Source organism: Monodelphis domestica, chromosome 4 (assembly GCF_027887165.1).
Source record: "Monodelphis domestica isolate mMonDom1 chromosome 4, mMonDom1.pri, whole genome shotgun sequence".
Classification (NCBI taxonomy): domain Eukaryota; kingdom Metazoa; phylum Chordata; class Mammalia; order Didelphimorphia; family Didelphidae; genus Monodelphis; species Monodelphis domestica.
The window spans coordinates 54426742-54449910 of record NC_077230.1 but is presented as its reverse complement, the minus strand read 5'-3'; the positions used below and the strand labels follow the sequence as shown (position 1 = coordinate 54449910).

The 23169-nt window shown below is 35.4% G+C and overlaps 1 protein-coding gene across 6 annotated transcripts in view; it reads right to left on the bottom strand.

Annotated features, from left to right (window-relative positions):
* The window catches only part of GK (glycerol kinase), a 57291-nt gene extending 38044 nt beyond the window's left edge, over nt 1-19247 (bottom strand). For 2 of the 6 annotated variants that reach the window (XM_007493603.3, XM_007493604.3), the window contains exons 1-3: nt 18791-19177; nt 8938-9011; nt 4058-4164 (exon numbers count right to left, since the gene is read on the bottom strand). In XM_007493603.3, coding sequence (XP_007493665.1) covers nt 4058-4164; nt 8938-9011; nt 18791-18865 — 256 coding nt within the window. In that variant the 5' untranslated portion in view covers nt 18866-19177. Of the gene's footprint in view, nt 1-4057; nt 4165-8937; nt 9012-18790 lie in introns of all 6 variants that reach the window. The other 4 variants (XM_056793373.1, XM_007493601.3, XM_007493602.3 and 1 more) reach the window with 4 other exon arrangements.
* Nucleotides 19248-23169: the final 3922 nt, after the last annotated feature.

The window sequence follows — 23169 nt, the reverse complement described above, 5'->3', positions numbered from 1 at the left end:
TTTTCTAGGGTGCCAGTATTTTTCACAGAATTCTCTCAATATGCTACATGCATAGCTATTTTTTCTCTCATCATTGTTTTACAATTTAAGTTTATTTATATGATTAATTTAGAATATTTTTCCATGGTTTCATGATTCCTGTTCTTTCCCTTCCTTCCCTCCACCCCCCTCCACTGGGTTTTACATGTGTCATTGATCCAGGCCTATTTCCATATTATTAACATTTGCACTAGAGTGATCATTTAGTCTACATCCCCAATCATATCTCCAAAGAACCATGTGATCAAACAGTTGTTTTTCTTCTGTGTTTCTACTCCCACAGTTCTTCCTCCGAATGTGGATAGCGTGCTTTCTCCTAAGTCCCTCAGAATTGTGCTGGATCCATGCAGAACTATTTAAAGTATGAGTAATTTTTATATACTATGAAGGAATTGTGGGATACAATACAGATTAGGAGTATGGTGTTATGGCTGAATGCCAGATCTGTAAATCAGGAGACTGGATTTCAAATTCTGGTCTTCACCCTTCCTAGGCAACCTCAGACAAATCAATTCATCCCTCTCCATCTCCACATATCCTTGATCCCATTTCTCTCACTATCATACTTTTTACCTTCATTGTCGCTGTCTGACTCCCTTCACTATTACCTACACTCATATTTCCTACATTATTAAAAAACAATTTAAAACTCTCACTTGATCCTATTTTTCCATATTTCACCTTCTAATATTGGCTAAACTCCTTGAGAATTGCCTATACTTAGTGCCTCTATTTCTTTTTATCAACTCACTTTTAAACCCTCTGCAATCTGACTTTCTGACCTCATTATTCAATTATATTCAATTATAGCTACCCTATGCTATGATTTTTAAATTTTATTATTCATCTTAAGCATTCCTTAATGTTTAGATTTTGAATTCCAAATTCTCTTTTCTTTCTACCTCTTTACCCACCCACTAAGTCAAACATTATGAAATCAATTATTCTTGTGAAATCATACAAAACATAGTTCATATTACCTTTAAAAAAAAGCAAAAAAATTACACTCCCTCTGGAGGTGATACTTTTTCATCATGAGTCCTTTGGAATTGTCTTGGATCACTGAATTGATCAGAATAGCAAAGTCTCTTACAGATAATCATCATTATAATATGGTAAACAATGATCTCTCAGTCCTTCTCCCTTCACTTTGTCAGTTCATATAGGTCTTGCCATGTTTTTCTATAACCACTCCCCTTCACATTTCCCAAAGCACAATCATATGCTATAATTGTTCAACAATTCCCCAATTGATAAGTATTTCCCCAATTTCCAAATTTTTTGCCACCAAAAAAAGGATGATATAAATATTTTGTATGCAGAGGTTCTTTTACTTTGGACTCTGCTATACAGATCGCTGGATCAAAGATTTGGCACAATTTGATTGCATTTGGGGTTTCAGATTATTCTCCAGAATGGTTAAGCCAGTTTACTACTCCATCAATAGTTCATCAATGTACCTATTTTCTCTTATTCCCTACCATATTTGTCATTTCTGATAGGTGTGAGAGGATACCTCAGAGTTGTTCTGATTTGCATTTCTCTAATCAATGGTGATTTAGAGTATTTTTCATGTGACTATAGGTAACTTTGATTTCTTCTTCTGAAAATTATCTATTCATGCCCTTTGGCCATTTATTAATTGGGGGATGATTCTTTTTTAATATAAATTTGATTTAGCTTCCATTATATTTGAGAAATGAGACTTTATAGGAGAAAATTCCCATAAAATTTTGATATTACTTCCTTGTCAATGGCACTTTTAAAGCAAAATGATAAATCTCTTTTCATTAAGTCTATATTTGCTTTTGCTTTCTGAGATTATAATTCTGCCTTTCATAATTTTCTTTTCCCATATTTTCCTCCACTATTCCTAATTCTTTCTTTAATCCATCTAGGAGTTCTTCCTGGACTTTGGTACAAAATCAGCATTTTCCTTGCATTTTTTCTTTGAGTCTTTAATATTTTTATGTTGTTGTCTTTTAAGTTTCTATCTTGGTCATTACCGTGGATTTTTATTGTCAAATAACTTTGTTTGCTCATTTTCCTGGTCTATTCCTTCATTTTGAATGTTATGTTAATGCTGACCTCTGCTCCCTTGGGGTTGGGGAACTTTTAGGCTTTTTTGAGTTTGTTTTCTGAGTTAGTTCTGGGGATCTGCAAGTTTTCAGTGTTTCCATAGTGGTAATATCCTGAGAAAGGTGTGGTCACTGTTCTTGTAGTCTGAACAATGGTCTGATCAGGAAGGTCTCTTGTTCACTTGCAGCCACAAATACTAGTGCTCTTCTTGGTACTTGAATGGTGACCAGATCCCTTACTCTCCTGCATCAGGACTCCTTTTGACCCTGAGACCATTATCAGGGCCCCTGCTCCCTTGTAACCAAGCAAAAGTGTTCCTGTCTGCCCTTAAACTCTGACCTAGAAATGCTTAGAGGAAAAAAGCCACCAACCAGCACCAGCTGCATCCAGTGCCAGCAAAAGGTTCCCAATCATACCTTCTGACCAGTTTTCCAACCACCTTACCATCTCTGGACTCCAAAAGCCGCTGTTGCCATCATGCCCTCCCCACTGGTGTGCCTGCATTCCTGCCATGCTCCAGGCCTGTGTCCCTTACTCCTCCACTCCTCCTCCCCATACCATAGACCTTTCCTTCAGACTTCCCAAGTTGTCTCAAGGTGGACAAATGTTTCATTTTGATCTTTGGTTGATTCTGCTACTCCAAAATTTAAGGTACTATTTTAGAGATATTTGGAGGGAAATGTTGGGAGAGTTCAACTAAATTCTGGCCTGTACTCCATCATCTTCTCAATGATTCCTTGCCAAATAAAATGGCCTTTGTTTAATACTCATGTTTCTTGTCCTCTCTGAAGTATCTGACACTACTGCTCCCCTTTTCCTGGATATTTTAACTTTCTACCTTTCTGTTACACTGCTGGGACCTTGATTTTATTTGTGTGTATATGTCCTATGCAGATTGAAATTCCTATGCAATTCTTAAACTGTATATTTCCACAAGTTCCTCAAAAAGAATATCTCAATGGGATGAAGACCTTCTTTTACCATCTTGGACTTATATTTGAGTAGGTCTTGGTATGTAACATGCTTATCTAGTTATCCAGTCATGCATGTCTTCAATAATATATTTTATATGACTTCTTGGGCTACAAGTGATATATTGCTGTGTACCATATATCATAAGCAGCAAGGTGCAAAGAAGAGAGTGATAGATTTGGAGCTCCCTTCCAATTCTAAATCTACAATCCTTTGATCTTTTCCTAGTCTTTTTTGGTTACTTATAATTTGATTCTCCAATAATACAGATGTCCATGATTCATAGCTATGTAGATTCTCTCTCTCTCTCAACTACTTGTTCACGTCATAGTCTGGAAATTTCTAGTATGGTTAGGTCAATCTTGGATTTAATCAGGAAAGTTTATATTATATTATATTATTTATTCTTTCTCTTTCTACTCTCTTTTCCATCATATCTATCCAGAGAGATGTGTATTATATACACATCAAATCATAGATGTCTTATAGCATATATTTATATCTTTATAATACATATTCAACAGTAATTATCCTAGCTATTGTTCACTATTTAGGTTCTGAAAAGGAGTTAAGGTCTCTGCTACCATTCATTATATAGTCAGAATGCCTCAAAGGAACCAAAAAAAAATGTCACATGGTCAGAGAACAAAATCCCTTTCAAATGTAGGCATCAAGCCAAATCATATTAATAACCTAACCAAGTGTTTCAAAACAACTGGCATGAATTCCTTATTTTAAAAAAAGAAAATTTAAGATTGTACAAATGATCATACAAATAATCCACGGGTCAACTAGAAATGTATTTTTTTTTTAAGTTTTTTCAAGCAATGTGATTCATTTTACCATTGTAAGCAATTTCTAGTTTCTTTATTACTGTTAATGGAATGTTAATGGAATTAAGCATACCAAAATAAAATAATGGTGAGTAAGAAACATTCCATTCATTTCCAAATTCCCAAAAGAATACCTTTGATAGAAGAAATGTCAATATTCAGCTCAGTAAGTTTATCACAAGTCCTTTCTATACATTCATAGACAGACTGCAAAATCTCCTTGGGATCTTGTTCCACCCATCTTTGAACATAAAAACACATATGAGAATTTATTAGAAATCTGTAACAAACAAAATTGAGTAAGAAGATGGAAAAAGGTGTAGTTGGAGCAGTTTTTTAAAACAAAAATCAGTTCACTTTAACAAGAGTACCACATGCATAAATATTCAGAAATTTTAGTTTAAAAAAAAGACTGAATATAAGGGAATAAGTGCTTTTGTTAACTTACAAGACTAAGATTATGACATAAAGTCAGTAAGTCCTCACAACATTATGTGAGGTTGAAGAATAACTTAATCAAGAGTGTGCTGGATACATCTTGAAATGGCCACATGTTAAATTTTCAGTTTGAGCCAGTGTGAATTTGTTAAAATGTCTAGATTTAAGAAAAGAATAGAGAAAATGTTTATCATGAAGATTAAACTTAAAAGTAGTTAATTAATGCATTTCCCTGCAGAGACCTGGTTGTTAAACATTTACCAGTCCACCATAGCACTTGGACTTGATTCGGCTTAAGAATCAAAGTTAAGATCAATGCAGTTTCTAGTACTTAAGAGTTTCTGATTGGTAGAAATATATATATATATATGCATATATCCAAACAAACGAAAAAATTAAATAGAAAAACTTATTTTCCTTATGAGTATATTCTTAATTTCAAAGCAAAAAAAAATTATACAAATTATATAAACCATCTGTTTGGAAACCTAGTTTATTAGTCTGATACTAAAAGAAAGTAATTCCTTGCCCAAAACAATACACCCTGTAAGAACTCAATGGATATTTAAAGATGTTGGGGGGGGAGGAGTTGTCACTCCTAAATAAACTGAAAATATTATTCCTGAGGAAACAGAAATTCTGCTTTATACTGAATCACATGGACTTCTAAAATTTAAAATAAAAAATAACATTCAAGGAAATCTTCCAACTACAAACACTCTTGTCAAAAGACCTCTCTCAGTACAAGGAAATACAGATTGACCTCATAAACACAATGTAGGAAAATCAACATGCTATTTTTTTTCTAGGTATAGTAACACATATAAAAAATCCAACTATTTTTAGTTTTTACTTGTTATGATGATTCTATTTCATCATTCTCCCCATTATAGCTTCTTTTAAAGCCCTTACCCCCTGAATTAGAACCAATACTATATTCAAAAGCAGAAGAGCAAGTTGAGTGACTTGCCCAGGGTCTTAAATCTAGTAAGAATCTGAAGCAAGATTTGAACCCAGGACTTCCCATCTCCAGGCCTGGTTCTCTATTCACTGAGCCACCTAGGAGCCCCTTTTCCCAGTTTAACAAACTGAAGAGGATATTAAAACTGCCATGTCAAATCTCATTACAACGGAAACCTGTTGCTACAGCATATGGAAAGGTGGGATATCAGTTGAACAGTGTACGAGTAATCTACAAAAACTTCATATCCCAATGTTGGAAAAATATACCAAATGTTATTAACATTTGATACTATATTCAAAATACACTTCCCTGTATATCCAAACTGTATTCAAAAGAATAACATTTTTGCTAAATAAATTGGTGGCTAAATTGACAAAACATGTTATTTATTCCAAGAGATTTCGTTTGATAAAATGTTTTACTTAAATCAGCAAAATACTATGGTGCAGGTGGAAAGAATACGAGACTTGGAGACAGAAGAGATATTCATTCCAGAGCTACATTTGACACTTAACTAATTGTATGTGACTGAATTATCCAGTTAACCTCCCTAAGCTTTTGTTTCTTCTGTAAAATGGAAATAACTCTAATTGCACAATCTGTAGACAGTGAAAAATATGTAAATCTAAAAAGCACATAACAAATACAAAACTCAAACCTGCCAGTTCAACATTCATGACCTTGAGGAAGGAGGGAGAGAGCACAAGCACCTGGTAGTACTAGGAAAGAGGGAACCAAGAAGGATCTTAAGTAGGAGATAGCCCTTAAGCTGAGCCTTGAAGGGAGGTAGGAATTTTCAGGGAAGGAATGATAAAACATTCAAGAGAGACAACCTGTGCAAAGGCACAGTTGTGAGATGAAATACATATGGAGAAAAGAAAGTCGTCCAGTTTCACTGGAATTAAGTATGTATGGAGAGGAGTAAACATGAAATCAGGCTAGATGTGTGGGTTGAAGCCAAACTGTGAAGTGCTTTAATTGCCCAAAATTGATTTTTATCCATCAGTAAAGAGGAAGTTACTGAAACTCTTCTGAGGAGAAAGGTATAGTCAATACTGTACTTTAAGAATATCATTTTTGTAGTTGTGTGAAGGATGCATAGATGCAGTGGGAGCAGCCTATCAGGTGGTTATTTCATTACTAAAATGAGAAGACAAAGATTCAAACTGGTTGGGACTGCCCTGTGAGTGGAGAAAAAAGGAAATAGATGAGAGAGATTTTGTAGAGATAGAACCAGACTTGGTAAATGATGAAAAATGAGAGGTGAAGGATAGTGAAGAATCAAGGATGGCTTCCAAGTTGTGGGCCTGAGTATGTAGAAGGATGGTAGTATCTTCAACAGAAATTGGGAAGTCATAAAGAAGGGTAAATAATAAATTCTGTTGTGGATGTGTTGATTTTGAAATATTTCAGACATTCAAGTGGGAAATGTGGAATAACCAGGTGATGATGCCAATCTGGAGATGAAAGCTGAATTTGTAGATTTGAAATTTGTCTGTGTAAAGATTACAATTAAAACCATGGAAGCAGGTGAGATTTCCAAGAAAAAGACAGTAAAAAGAAATGAAATCTTGGGATAGAGCCTTAGTATTAGTCCATGCAAAAAGGCAAGAAATTAACACTGTAAGGAAGAAAACCAAAAGAGAAAAGTGTCCCAAAAAAACTCAGGAAGGGAATTATCCAGTAGGAAAAACACCATAAAAGGATCAAGAACAATTAGAACTGAGAAAATGTCATTGGATTTATCACAAGAGATAATTGAGGTAATGTACAGGTACAGTTAGTGTCAAGGTCAAAAGCAGAATTGCAAAGACTTGAAGAAGTGGTATATGAGAAAGTTGACTATTTGAGGGAGAAAAGATGTAGGAAAATAGTGAAAGAATGTCAGGGGCAAATAAGGATCATTTAAGGATGGGGAATACATAGAAGTATTTATAGACAAGAAGAAAGCAGTCAGTGGATAATGAGAGATTAGAAAGAGAATGACTTTTAATTAAGGTATAGATGAAACACTTATTAAATTTGCAAATGACACAAAGAAGTATAGCTAACATATTTGATGCCATAGTCAGAATCCAAAAGAATCTTAATCGGCTAGAACACTAGACCCAAATCTCCTAAAGTGAAATTTATCAGGGATAAATTTAAAGTTTTCTTAAAAGTTCAGAAAGTAGATTAGTATGCTTAAATTTGTCCCCCCCCCAAAAAAAATCTGCTGTTTTAGTGGGCTGCAAGTTCTATGTCAAGCATGAGCTATAGGAAACAAAAATAATTTTTTAAAAAGCTCATATTATCTTAATCTTTAAGAGATACATACTGTTCAGAATAAGGAAGGTGGGATTCTACCATACTGTCCTGATCATTGTGCTTAATACCACATTTTAGGAAAGACAATGACAAACACACTAAGAGATGAGTATAATCAAGACTGAAAAGCCCTGGGACAATGTTATACCAGGATCAATGAAAGAATCTCTTCTCAAACTTAATTACAACTATCCAAAAAATAGGAGTGGGCTCCCCCTCAATAGAATTCTTCAAGAAAACGTTGAGACGGCCACTTAACTTTTTGGGGAAGTTGTACAAGAGATTCTTCATTGGGTACAAGCTAGAGTGAATGGTTTCTAAGGTCCCTTCCAACTAAGATTTTATGACTAGGAGGGCAAATTTAACTTTTTACTATAGTTACTTCATCTTTGAAATAAAGATAATGAATGATATCAGCACTACCTACCTCAAAGGGTTAAAAGGAAAGTGTTCTGGGGTCATATCTCCTGGATTCAAATACTTACTCTTATAGTACTAGGTTCAATTGCTCCCTAGAATCTCAAGGACAAAATATAAATTTGGCCTGGCATTTTAGACTCTTCAGAATCTAGGTCCAATATTATCTTTCTGGGGATATTTCCCTATTAACTCTTTTAGACACTCTACCTTCTGCAAAACTGGACTATTAGTTGTTCATGCAACATCTTATGTCTCACATCACATGCATTTGTTCTTGTCTCTCAGAATCTTTTCCTTCCTTTAAGTTCAGCTAACAAGTACCACCTTCTTCATGATTTCCCCCAGTTATTATTGCTCTCTCCCTCTCCAAATTATCTTGCATTTATTTATCTATGAATTTTATCTTTGTACCATACCCCTAGGACCATGGATGCCAAAGAATAGACAATAAAAGATTATTTAACTAAAGGTTGAATTAAAATGACCTGTTCAATAATAGAAACCACATATTTATTCATTCACAAACATTTTTTGAACAGTTAATTTTCACACTATGATTCTAAAGGCGATAGATAATACAAAGATAGTAAACAACAGTATGTTAATTTGTTTAATTTGATTATTTTAGTTTGATTGTTTAATTCTATATTGATGATTATTAAATTTTTTGTACTTTTCAAGGTGTTTTAACATATTTTCTAACATGATTAAGCTATCAAGTGTCTTTTATTAAACAAAAAATGGTTAATGGATTTCTTTCCTTAGGGACTTTAAGCCCCTTCATAGCTCTAAACATACATGACAAGAAACATGTGCCCAGTTAATACAGAAAATGATTTATAAAAAGGGCAAATTTCATGACACTTCATTAAATTAGAGACATACCCTTCTTTAGGGAACTTCTGCTCTAGTTCCACTTGATGATGACTAAGTAGTTCAGCTGTTTTTGAATTGAAAACCTGAAAAATATGTTGAAATATTAGGGACAAAATGTTAATAAATACTGAATTATAGTTATTTGCAAACTAGATGATCTGTAAGGTTCTTTTCAGTTCTAAATCAATGGTTCTATGAAACTGTCTTCTTATTCAAAGGTGAAAGTCAAGTAGGTCAAAATTTTATACTAGATAAACTACTAGGCAGAAAAAGAGGGAAAATTTGATCAACTAATACAGCATTATCACTAAAGAAAACCAAATATATGGAAGTATGGTGAACTTTCAGAAATACCAATGTTTGTAAATTTATGACAATTACATTTGGAACATCTTTTAAACATCCTTTTAAAGATACAAAGAGGGCAAAATTTGGCCTCAGAAATAACTGCTTATTTGAAACCATTTAAAATGGGCCAAAATTAGAGACAAAAATGTGTGGCAAATAGGGGTTTTCCTTCTTTTTTTTACCCTCTTCCTTTTCCCCCTATAACGGGATCCAAAGAAGTTCTAATTCAAATGACAGGGCTAAAAATAAAGCTTATCTTAAGTTTTGACATGGAAAAGATTCTTTTCTGAATAAAAATCAATTCCATTTTTTAAATTATAGGACAGTGTTAAAGAATATTATACTTTGATATGGTTATAAATATAACTTCTACATTACTATCACACCTCAGCCACCAAAATATTTATCTTCTTGCCTAGGAGAGAAATATAGGCACAATGGTTTAAAGTAAAAGTTAATTTGCAAAATATTTCAGAAAATGGTGCAACATTATGAGTAATATTGTCTTATGAAACATCCCCAATTGAGGGGGAAAAAGGTCTACTAATAAGTAAACCTTAGCATGATAGCTATGTTGATCACCTGAAGGGCATTTGCAGATGAAATTGAGAAAACTGAGAATAGATAAATGAAACAGTTTGATCTGACTAAATACATATAATGAAACATCTGTTCTGAAGACAGAATATTGAAGAATCAAAAAAAAATTTTTAATGCAACAAAGACAACTGGCGGTCAGGGACCCAAATATTCTCTGTCTAAAAGGTCTATTGGTATAAAATCATCATGGTTATTGTTTATTAAAACATAACTGGGAATAAGGCAGGTTTGAGCATATTAAATTCTACAGATCACCATATATTCTTAGCCATGCAATTAAGAGATATAGAAAATAAGGGTATATTGCATTTAATATCATAAACCCTAGGGTTTTGTGGTTAAAATCAAAACAAAACAAAAAATAGAACTCAAGCTTATTTTTCTCTGGATCTTTGGTCTCTCCATGATGTCTACAGAAAACAAGAAGGCCCCCTGGAATGCTGGGTGGATGACCTATGGCAAATATATAGGAAGAATAAAAGAGACCTACAAAGGAGATACACATACATACATACATACATACATATGTATATGTATGTATGTATGTATACAGATTGCAATTTGGATCAATGGAGAGGATATCCACATTGAAGAAATCAGATTTTAACATATAAGCACTGATGCCTTTTTTAGATGTAAACTTAAATCCTATGATTCAGTGAACAAAAAAATATCCCTACTGTGTGAAATGAAACAGTAGCAAATGATAAGTGTCATTTACCTCAGATACAGATATTGCTCTACTTTCCTAAGAGCTTCATTTCCAGCTATTTGCTAAACTGACTCAGAATCTAAAGATGTGGGTCCACACATTTGATCATCTACCCATCCTAGTAATTTTTTCTTGAGTAGAAACAGCAGTTATCACTGCTGCCATTTCAGCCTTACATAGCTTTAAGTGAAAAGCAGTTAAATAAAATCTCATTTGAAAAGCCCTAGCCATCTATTCCTTTCTAGCTAGCAACCCAAACCCCTATTTTCTTCATTTTCATCACATTGTAATGAATCTTTAGAAAAGAAATGAGAGCTAGTTATTTTTAGAGTTCTGTAATTCTATTGTAATGTACTTTCAAAATAAGTCAAAGCACATGTATAAAGACAACTGAATTTTTATAAAAGGGGTGGATGATATTTTTTAATATTCAATATTCTCTGTGCCCTGTTTAATATGCTATTGAAGCCCAATCAGCAGAACCTAAAAATAAGCCATCAAGACTTTGTTAATACAGAATGTCGAGGCTAAGTGGAATAGGCAGAATAAAAACAAAGAGAGGAGAGAAAGATTCAAGGAAGACAAGTCCAGTTGGAGTAAGAGATCTGGCAACAAACAGGTCTATTATTCAGTAAGCCTTATAACCAACCAGCATAGTTTTATATAAGGAAGGGTTAATTACTATTGACCTGGCCACTAATAGTTTTTTGTTTTTTTACAATAACTTAAAAACTTGAGTATCTGTAAATACTTAAGGAATAAAAGAGAAAGCCATAATCTAAATCACTTCTCTTTAACTCAATTAAAAAAAATGAATAGCAAGTAAGTATAAGAAGCAATATTTATATTCAGGTCTCTCCTTGCCTCTAAAGTTCTAAACTCTTTCCACTATTATTAACAGGTTCCTCATGGTACAATATTCATGACATGAGAGAACTTTAACAAGAGAGAATAAATTAGATGTAACATTATATACTGTTTTAAAACCAGTAGAAATATAATTAATTAAATCGATTTAATGATGCCAGATTTAAAGGGTCCACAGACTAACCTAATTTGCTGAGACTTTGGTATTATAGCACTTTCAGGTTACATATGGAAGTGACGCAAGATAAATGAAGGCTCTTGAGAGCAGAGTAGAATCTCTGGAAGGTTCTATCAAGCCTTAAATATTTATTACAAGCCCAATAATACACTGTTTATCAGTATTCCAAAAGAACAAATTAAGAGGCTATTATTACTAAATTGGTCACAAGGTTTCCAAGCACAGACACTCTTATCCATCTCTTACTATCTATCCTATTCCAAATCCTAAAGGGGTTCCAATGAATATAACTGGAGGCCACTGATGAAATTGTAGGTCCCTTCAGAATTGAAATATTTAAGGTTACAAAATACTTCTTTCATTTTAACAGCTATAAGAGAGGAAAAGTATAAATATCATCTCTATATCTTCACAGTTGAAGAACCAATTCATGTTCACATAACTATGTAAGAATTGGTCTTCTGAATCCAAATATAGACTGAGCCTTTGAATTCTAAATCCAATGGAAGGAAATAAGCATTTATTCAGCACCATTGTGCTGAATTGTCAGGCATTGTGCTACAGGCTTTAATTATTATCTTATTAGATCCTCACAACCTTCATTTTACAGTTGAGGAAACTGAATCAGTGGTTAAGTAATTACTCAAGGTCAGAGATACATAAATGTTTAAGGCTGATTTTGCACTTGTCTATTCTGACTCTAAGACTAGAGTGCAAACTACTATAACATCTAGCTGCCTCTAATGCTCCATCCACAATTCCATAATAACTCTTTAATAGTTTTATTTAAGATTGATCTGGGGACTAACCCAAACTATTTTCAGATTCCAAGTATTAAGAATATTGGTTCACCATTATACACAGAAACTGATACTATAGCACAATCGAAAGTAATAGACTTCTCTACTAGCAGCAATGCAATGATACAGGACAATCCAGGACAAATCCAGAGACAATCTTAGGAGAAAGAACACTATCCACATCCAAAGAAAGAACTGTGGGACCAGAAATGCATTAGAAAAATGTAGGATCGACCATGTAGTGCAATATGATTAGGATTTTGATGTTAAAAGATCACTCTTCTCTTCTGCAAATATGAATAACATGGAATTAGGCTTTGAAAAATGATACATGTAAAAACCAGTGGAACTGCTTGTCAACTTCGAGGGGAGGAAAGAATGGGGGAAGGGAGGATCATGAAATCATGTAACCATGGACAAATATTCTAAATAAAAACAATTTTTAAAATATCTGTTCACTAAAGATTAAGCAAGCAGTGTCGTATAGTGCAAAGGGTATAGGATTTGGTAATCAGAGAACCAGGATTCAAATACCAGTTTTGCCACTTATTGCCCATGGACTTGGTATCTCACGGTCTCAGTTTCTTCATCTATGTATAAGGTAGAGGGTTGCACTAGATGATCTCTAAATTATCTTCCAGATATAAATATATAATAGTGTGCTTACTGTAGTTATTCATGTTGATCTTACCACTTAAGAAAGGTAGAGGGTAAAAAGGAGGCATTGAATATAATATTGGCCTTAATACTTTTCTGGAATAAGAAATTTAAAATTGTTAATTTCAAATTTGCTTTTCAAATGAACAATTCTTTTATCTGATTTTCCTTAAAGAAAATCATTGTAGCAAATTTAAATAATTTTTGTTTTTTGTTCATCCACCTATTAATAATTTTAAATTAAGTCAAGATAGAAGCTAGATAGGAGTGGTAATATATATATTTCAGCTAACCTAATTGCCACCTAGTTGCCCTCACATTTACATATTTACAAAACACTACATATTTTATTTTATCAATAAGGAAACCAAGGCCCAAAGTATAATGTCCAAAATTTCAGAGACAGTATTCTTACAATTACCCCATCATTATGGTTCTCTGTAATTATTATGCCTATGCTCAGAATGACCCACAATAGCAGTTTGATTCACTTCCTTATAATAAATAATTAGGATTATACAGTTTGGAGCTGAAAAGAACATCAGATCATCTTGTTTAACTTCTTAATTTTACTTATGAGGAAGTTAAAGCCCACATAAGTTAAATAGCTGGCCTAAGGTAACACAGGTAATTAGCACAGAGATGAAAATTGAATCCAGGTCCTTGTCCTCTAATTATTGATCCATTGCTCCTACAACTCTGTCCAATTGCCTCCCCAATAATTTAAGGGCTCCATAAACTCACCAATGCGCATAATCCCTCCATTATAATTACATATCCCCTGCTTTAGTCCTCCCATAAGTACTTCATAAAGCACATACATCCTAACAAAACAAAATACTACCCTATTTAAGAGTGGAATTCTTTCTGGTTAAGAAGAGCTTTTATTTATTCTAAAAATTCAATAAATAATATATCATATATTTGTATTGCTCTTTACAATTTACATATAGTATCCTACCTGACCTTTAGAAAAATCTCTTGTGAATAGGGTATGTATTATATTGTATTATTACCATTTTTTCAGAAGACGAAATAGAAATGAAATCTTTTCCAAAGTCATATAGCTATAGAAGGGCAAGGACAAGACTCCAGACTCCAGATCTAGATATTCTTACTCCTACACCAATGTTCTTTCTCCTATACTAAACTACATCTATTAACAGTTAACTAAGGAAAATTATAAAACAAGGTTTTGGTTCCTATCAAATTTGTAATAATTCTCTTCTCTACCCCAAGCCTATAAGTATGAATTTCCCCTATACCTTCTTTACTCCCCATTCAGCCTCCTCACCCCCCCAAAAAAAAATAAAATGCATCTTTCCAGTATCCTAATCTAGAAAAATAAAGGATGATGGTAGGGACAATGTGATACCCATGAACTAACCTCCGTATTAGCATGTTCATCCCAGGCTTGATTCTTCTCCCAAGTAACTATGATCTTTCATGATTCTAGAGATATTACTGTAATCTAGAGTCCATATTTTAAAATTATGACAACATATATGATGGAATAGGCCAGTGAAGGACTTTTTCAAAGTGAAACTTGAGGCACTATTCAAACCACACTAAACAGAAGAATTGCAGGTTAATTAATAGATTATGGAAGAATAATGCTTAACAAATATGGAATAAAAATGGAAAGAGGTGTTAATCAAGTATAAAATCATAACCAGGACAGAAAAAAATATCATTACACAAAAGAACAACTAGAACTTCTTCTAGGCAACTTCTATCTATATGAATGGTTAAAAAAAATACTAGGAAATGATTAACGCCAACCAAAACAAACAGTCCTGAATCTGCTAACTGTTAAAACTTCAAACTATTATAATAAAAATGACAATATTTTTCAGCTAAACTCAACATTGGTAATACTTTTATGGCAATACTATGAGCATATATAATTTACTATATTTCCTTCACCAATGCAGGAAATTCTTACAACTTAATAGATAAAACAATCTTTAAGGATTGTCATGACTGATTTTGGAACCATAATCAAAGGGCCATAAAATTGTGTATACCTTTTGATACAGCAATACCACTACTAGGTCTGTATCCCAAGAGATAAAAAAAGGGGAAAGGGTCTATTTATACAAAAATATTTATAGCATCTTTTTGCAGTGGCAAAAAGTTGGAAACTGAGGGGAAATTCATCAATTGGAGACTGTCTAAATAAACAATGATATATGACTGTACTGGAATACTATTGAATTATAAGAAATGATGAATAGGACAAATTTCAGAAAAACCTGGAAAGACTTATATGAAGTGATACAAAGTGAACTCAAGCAAAACCAGGAGAACATTGTACATAGTAACAACAATACTGGCCACAGATTAACTGTGAATAACAGCTATTATCAACAATACAATGATCTGAGACAACTTCAAAGGACCCAAATATTGTTCAACACCAGAAAAAGGACTAATGGAGTCTGAATGGTGATAGAAGCATACCATTTTTCATTTTATTTTCCTTAAAGAGTTTTTCTGGGGATTTTTAGTGACTTTTTTTTACAATATAACAAATATGAAACTATGTATTATGTTATAGTATATGTATAACATATCAAATTGCTTACCATCTCAAAGAGGAGGAAGGGGAGAAGATTTTTGACCTTGAAATGTGAGAAAATGAATGTTAAAAATTGCTTCTACATGTAACTGTAGAATAAAATTTCTGGGAAAAACCTCCCTAACTTGGTGATGAAGTTCTATTAATTAAGCTATGCAGATCTTTAAATGATAGGCATACAGTGAAATCGTTGGTCTATACTAGATTTTCCAGAAATTGGTAAAATATGCTAAAGCTTTAGAGTACAGAAAATAATCCCAAGAAAATCAATTTAGTAGAAGAATTTAGGTAATAACAAGCAAACAAAGAAAAAAATGGCCAAATTGAATTGAGGAAGTTAATTTAAAACAATGACCCATGCTGAACCCAATGGTGCCTCCTCTTAAAACTCTTATTATGCTAAATCCTTTTCCAAGTTCATCCTTTACACACCAAATAGATGAATGCCAATGCTAACTCTGTAGTGATACAAAGGACAAAAGCTTTTGCAAAGTGAAATAAAATTAATCCTTATCCCCTTAATAACAGAATAACAAATTGAGAAAGAAAATATAAAAAGTTTCTGTAATCAATTATTGTATTTCTTAGTAATTCAGCTCTAAACATCTAGTTAGAAATTATAAAAATATTACCCTGAGGGATGAATGAAATGATATGAAATACATGAAATGTATTTGATAATGTATTTGAATGAAATGTATTTGAAAATGAAATGAAATGATAAAATGAAATACAACTTTGCTTATATGTAAAATTAATTTGACTATTAAAAAAATTAAACTGTCACAATTGCTTACCACCATGTTTCTAGTCTTCACTAGTGCAAAAAGTTTAATTAAATATAAATGAATGGGAATAAAAACTAAGCTTTAGTTACATAATCACCCCAAATTTAAAAGTTTCCTTATACGCAACTGTTATTACTCATTTCATTCTTAACATGGAGGAGATATACAATGATACTTTGAGTCATGATTGCTTCACAGGATATTGAGTACAATAACTTCTGGGAATTAGCTCAAGATTACATTCAATATGTATTAAGAAAACAATTCAGCATATAGAACTTTATAAAAATAACTGTATAGGTAGGATCTTGTTTAGAGCAGAGGATCATTTTTTTAAGCACCATTTTACCTACTTATCAATTATTCTTTAAGAGTTCTACCATCTACTCTTCATTAACTATATCAAAAAAATGTATATTACAGGACTGCAAAGCACTATAGAAGACAGCATCTAAGAACTAAGATAGGAATATTTTGTATTTAAAATCCAGCTTTCTCTTTGAAAACCATTTGCTGTAGTTAGTAGACACAAGTCTTCTCAATGTACCTAAAAGCTTCTTCAGTGGAACAGTTGAAAAGAATTGCAGTGATTTAAGTCCCTTCTCTTCTATGGAAATACTTAAAAATTACAGTTACCTTCTGAGAAATGGAATGTTTTTCAATCAGTTGAATACAGAAAGTGATTCAGGTTTTGTTCTAGCAATACTGAAAATATAAGCAAGATTACTGAAGAATAGATATGATGAATCCAAATAAGTGGGACTTAGTAAATGTACTGAAGATAAACCATCAAATTTTGAAAAATAATTTCAATTCAATGTACATTGGCTTGCAAGGTGTTTCTTACTTGCAAGGTGTATGAATCAGGACCATTATTTGTATATGTAAAAATGAAAAATAAAGCTTATCCTATGTGATTACAAAAGAAAGAAAAAAGAAAATACTTAAGAGCTTTGTAAAGCTTTGCAATTATCTATTGGTAGTTTCAAGATAAGTCAAATAAAAACTGTACTGAAATTCCCCAATAGGATCAAACTAAATATAAGATATGAGGCTGATCTTTGAATCAAAAAACTGAAAATTCCAATAACTCAGTAAATAAAAACTTTTGCTAATATTTATCTATTGAAAAAGAGTTGAGAAAGAAATAAACTGAAAAAGGAGAGAGAAAATAAGATCATACTGAAAAGCTACCCTTCAATGACCAACTAGTCAAATAGTATCATTGAAAGCAATTTAAGCAATTTCGAACAACTCATTTATTTAATAAACTTAATAACATTCAATACTATATCGGTTGTAAGGCATGTTTCCCTATTGTATAAAAGCCAGGTTAAAAAATTTTTTTAAGTGGCTAGGACCACAAAAATGTCATACATGCTAAAAACACTTTTTTTTTTGTATTTTGCTGTGGTTAAGTAGAGAAATCATGTTTCCTGCAAACTGATGGAACTGAAGTGTTAAAAAGTTTTCTTAAAACAAGAAAGTCTATAAATAAACCACAGTCCAACTTCATATTTTATTCTGCTTAGCATTCTTTGTAAAAGTTAAGAATGACAATGCAAATAATTAGAGTTCTTTTTTTCTATCTACGGCTCTTAGGGGAGCACCGTATTAGACTACCACAACCATGACACAGCTTTCACCCCCAACCCAAGGACATTCAGAGACCCAGAGGCCAAATTTCCTTCAAGCAAAGTCCTCTTGCAGGACAACCTGCAGGTCATACATTGTGGCCCAGGCAGAACAGAAACTCGGGATCCCGGTGCAAAGTTCCCTGCACGCCACCCTATGACATTCTCTCCCCACCCCCCCTTCCACACATTCATACACCCTTCCCACACCCCGGGTTCCCCGTAATTCTATGTTTCCTGGAGTCAGCAATGCTGCATGTGGAGGGGGTGAAGGTGGGGGTGGGGAAGAGGTGAGAAAGTCCTATTTCACAAGGCCCTTTTCGTAGATGAGCGTGCCCAGGCGGGAAGGGTGTCCTGATGGAAGTCATGCCTGTGCAGGAAGAAAGGAGGGGGTTGGGGAGGGGGGGTTGTATAGACTGGGGACGAGGGGATGAGGTGCAGGGGGTGTCGGGACAGTGACAGTTCCAAAGGGTCAACTTCTTCCCCTTTTGCGACCTGGAATTGACCCCAGGCTGGGAGTCAAGGGTGGGACTGGGGAGGCTGGCAGGGGGCAGGCGGGCAGCTGCCCCGGCGCCCTCGCCCCTTCCTCATCCATGTCCCGGTCTTTTTACCGGCCCGGAGGACACCTCGCGCCCAACCTCCGCTTCCTCCCGGACCCCAGCATCCTCCTAATGTCATCCCCGGCCCCTCGGCTCACCAGAAAACGCGTGGAGCTGGTGCCCTGATCAACGGCCCCCACCAACGGCCCCAAGTTCGCCTTCCCGGCTGCCATGAAGCCGGCTCCGATTCCGCAGGCGCTCGAGGTCCGTCTCCCGGGTGATAAGGGCGGCGGGCGAGGATAGAAGAGTGGAACCCGAGAGGCGGAGGCGGCGGTGGCAGCGGCCGAGGGACTGGCGAAGACAGCTACAGAGCGGATGAGGAGAATGCAGCCTCTCCCGCTGCGGGCGGAATCCTGGGCCGCGCTCTGGGCCGCCCCCTTTATCCACGAGGCTCACTCCCACCTCACTGCCCCGCGGGTCCTTTCCCCGCCTCCCCTCTGGAGCTCTGGAGGCTGCCCCCTTCCCCGCTTTGCCCCGCCCCGCTGGCTCCTGCTCCCCGCGGCGCTTGGCTCTGGCCCCTCCCTTCGCCGCCCCAAATTCGCTGGGCCAGAGGCGTGACTGGGGCGGGGGGCCGCTGTCAACGCGACCAGCCAATCGCGTGGCGGGGCGTGAGGGGGGCGGGAAGGGGAAAGCTCTGCGTTCCAGCAATACGTCATGGGGGCGGGACGATTCTGTGGAGGACCCATTGGTGCGGGGAAGCGCGGGGGCAGCTGGTCGGAGTTGGGGGGCTGCGTAACTGCCCGGGGCTATGGAGGAGTGGGTGTTTCACTCTCAGGGCCGGTGGGTGGTCGATTGCCTAGTGAAGAGATGGCCTCGGGGATAGGAACCCGCCCCCCTAAGCATCCTCTGTGCTAGAGACTACACGCGTCCACAGCTCAGCTTCCAAAGTGCAGAACACGTCGTTCTTGCCGCTACACTGTGCACATCCAGGCGTGAGACTACGCTGCTTTCCTGAAGGAGAGAGATGAGACCTCCCATCAACCTTTCCCCGATCCCCTAAAAAAATTCTGTGAACTCTGATCTAGGGAAGAGCGACTGGTCCTTCCCACATCCATAACTCTGATGTTTAAGCAATGGAAATGACTTGTCTAAAATATATCACTCTACGTTTTGCAAAGCGTTCTGTATAACATAATTTATGAACTCTCACTCCTTCGTACACTCACTTGAGCTATCTTAGAGGCAAAAAACATTTTTCAGTATTTTAAGGACATGAGGGAAGTACTTAATGATAAGCCCTCTCACCAAGAATAGGAACCAATGAAGGGTGAGGAAAACAGAAAATAAAACTGCCCTGATGGTCCCTCACGGGAGGTTGGTTAGTATTATTAAGAGAATATCATCTACGCTGATACATTTTACTTAAGTGTTTTTCTTTCTCCAAAGGCAGGATTCGATCTGGAGGGTGTATTCTAAATGTGTAGAGTGTAAAAACAAAAGAGATCAATAAAACTATATTAAAAAAAAAGACAACCCCCAAACTCTGCAAAAACTTTCTTTTGATTGAGTTACCAATGCCCTTATTTCACAGGTTTCCTTTTCTTATTCAGTAATGGAATATATCAGGAAGACCTGAATGTATCAGTGCTTTGGGACATAGTAGGCACTTAATAAATGTTACTGATAGTTCAAATAAGACTTCAGACAGTTTTCAAATAAGGCCTCAGACACTTTCTAGCTATATGACCCTGGGGGGGGAAAAAAAACTTGATCTCTGTTGGTCTTATAATTTCCTCAGTGGAGATCATAATAGTTGTGAGGAAAAAATAGGTAATATCTCTAAGGTGCTCAGCATAGAGCCTGGCCCACACGAATGGTGCTTAATACATGTTTGTTCTCCCCTCCTATTAACTATAGTTTTCAAGGTAGTAGAGGCAGAAGAGATTCTCATTTTACATTCATCCAACTGTGTTTAGCTCCCTTGCAGGGGTCAGGTAGGCCCTGCTAAGAGTCAGGAAGGCTTATCTGGCCTCAGACACTTACTAGCTGATTGACTTTGAGTCAGTCACTTACCTATTTACCTCAGTTTCCTCATCTGTAAAATAAGCTGGAGAAGGAAAAAGCAAACCACTCCAGTATTTTTACCAAAAAAACTCCAAATGAAATCACAAGTCAGAAACGACTGATTGTCTTCCTTGTTGAGGGTACCACCATCCCTCCATTTAATCAGTTTCATACTTTTTTATCTTCAGATTTTCAATCTCATTCCATTTAATACAATTTGTTGCCTTGTCTTTTCTACCTTCACATCTCTCTGATGTCCCTTTCTTTATACTCATATAACCACCATCCTCATTATCTCTAGGCAGAATTATTACAATAGCCTCTTACTCTCCTAAATTGTCTTCTAGATTAGTCCCTTTCCACTCCAATCCACCCTCCATTTAATCTTCTAAGGTGATTTTCCTAAATAGACCTACTCTTATTACTCTTTCCCATCCTAATTCAAAAAACTGTATGTACTTCCTATTATCTGTAAGATCAAATGTAAAATCCATTGACATTTAAAAACATTAAAAACACCCTGGCCCCTTCCTTCCTACCTTTACAGTCTTCTCCTAAACTACAGGAAATCTATGATCTACTTATTCTGACTGACTTGCTGTTCCTAGTAAAGGACATTTGAATCTCCTTCCTATTTGGGAGCCTTTGTACTACCAAAGGTTCCTTTTCCACAACTCCATGTTTTGGAATCTCTTTTTTTCTTCAAGATTGGTTCAAGTGACACCATCTACAAGAGAGTACTTGCTATTGTTTTCCTCTCTAAGGTTTCTTTGTATCTACTCTATATATCCCATAGATACATACATATAAATGTGTATATGTCTCTGTGTGTATATTCAAATATGTCTTCTTCCTTAGAATATGAGTTCCTTGAGGGCAGGAACTAGTTGTGCCTTCCTTTCTATTCCCAGCCTTGGCACAGTTCCTAGTACATTGTTGTTCAATCATGTCTGACTCTGCATGACCCCATGTAGTTTTCTTGGCAAAGTTACTGGACTTGTTTGCAATTTCCTTCTCCAGGTTGTCTCCATTTTGCAAATGAAACACTAAGATAAATACAGTTAAGTGTATTACCCAGAGTCACACAGATATTAAATGTCTGAGGCTGGATTTGAATTCAGATCTTCCTGATTCTAGGTTCAGTGCTCAATTCATTATACCACCTAGTTGCTCCTCCTGCCACAGTCACTGCTTAATTACTATTTCTAAATTCTGACCCAAAAGAAAAAAAAAGTTGTTGATTGACCTCTTTTTCCTCTTGCTTTTCCAGTTCACTGAATATAATAGATGTTTGGCAAATGTTTGTTTAATGGAAGGTCTTATTGTTTCATTTACCTTCCCTGTTTTCATTATCTTTAACAGTGTTCACAGAGGGAACTTCATTCCACATTCCAGGTACAATTGCAGGATCTGCATTTGGAGATAACTTATTTGGGATGAATGATATTGCAACGTATGTCCAATATTTCCTCATTTCTTCTTGAGTGCTCCAAGTGAAAGAGGGGGAACATATAGAGTTATGTGGAAACATTAATTCAACTTGACCTTTTAACTTCAAAAAATCTTAATCATAGGATTTACATAGAAAAAGATGATTTGGTCCTGGGAAATATGGGAATGAAAAACTTCACATCCAGTACATTAACATGGTATGCTAAACTTTAGAGTCGGGGAACTTGAATTGAAATCTCAGATCTGGTCCTACTCTGGACATTCTAGTTCTCTTCTGTGCTTTTTCATAGGCTACTCTTTGCTTCTACAAAAAAGGTTTCTCCTGACCTGGCAGCAATTGCCATCCCCACACTATTTTGTATTAACATATCTTTGTGTCTTTGAGCAAGTTATTCAGTGTGTCTTGACTTATATTTTATTTGCAAATTGAAGGGGATCATCAATTTAAAATTGAAAGGAACCTTAGAAATCATCTAGCCTAACCCCCATATTTTAGAGAAAACAGACCCAAGAGGGTGAGATTACTTTCCTAAAATCATCTGGATTCAAATACAGGTCTTCTGACTCAATCTAGTCTTCTTCATACTCCACATTTTAAATTCTGTGGTCCTACACATGTAAAACCCAGTGGAATTGCACATCGGCTATGGGAAGGGGTGGGAGGGGAGGAGGGAGGGAAAGAATATAATTCTTGTAACAAAGGAATAATGTTCTAAATTGACTAAATAAATTTTTCTAAATAAAATTCTGTGGTCCTAGTAGATCAACAGTAAAACGCTCAATAATTTCAGACACATACTGCTGACTTTTTTGAGCCTATTATTTAGAATTCTTGAAAGTAAAAAAGAAAAAATGGTTTTCAGTGGAAGAAGTTATCTGTTTAGTAAGACACAGTACTCAGAAAGGAACTGTAGAACCTGTAAGGAGAGAAACTGTAGCATCTGTGAGAAATGAATTGATGAAATTTTTTCATTTGCAGTTCTCACAATCCAGGCTCCACATCTTCTTCCATTTATCATTT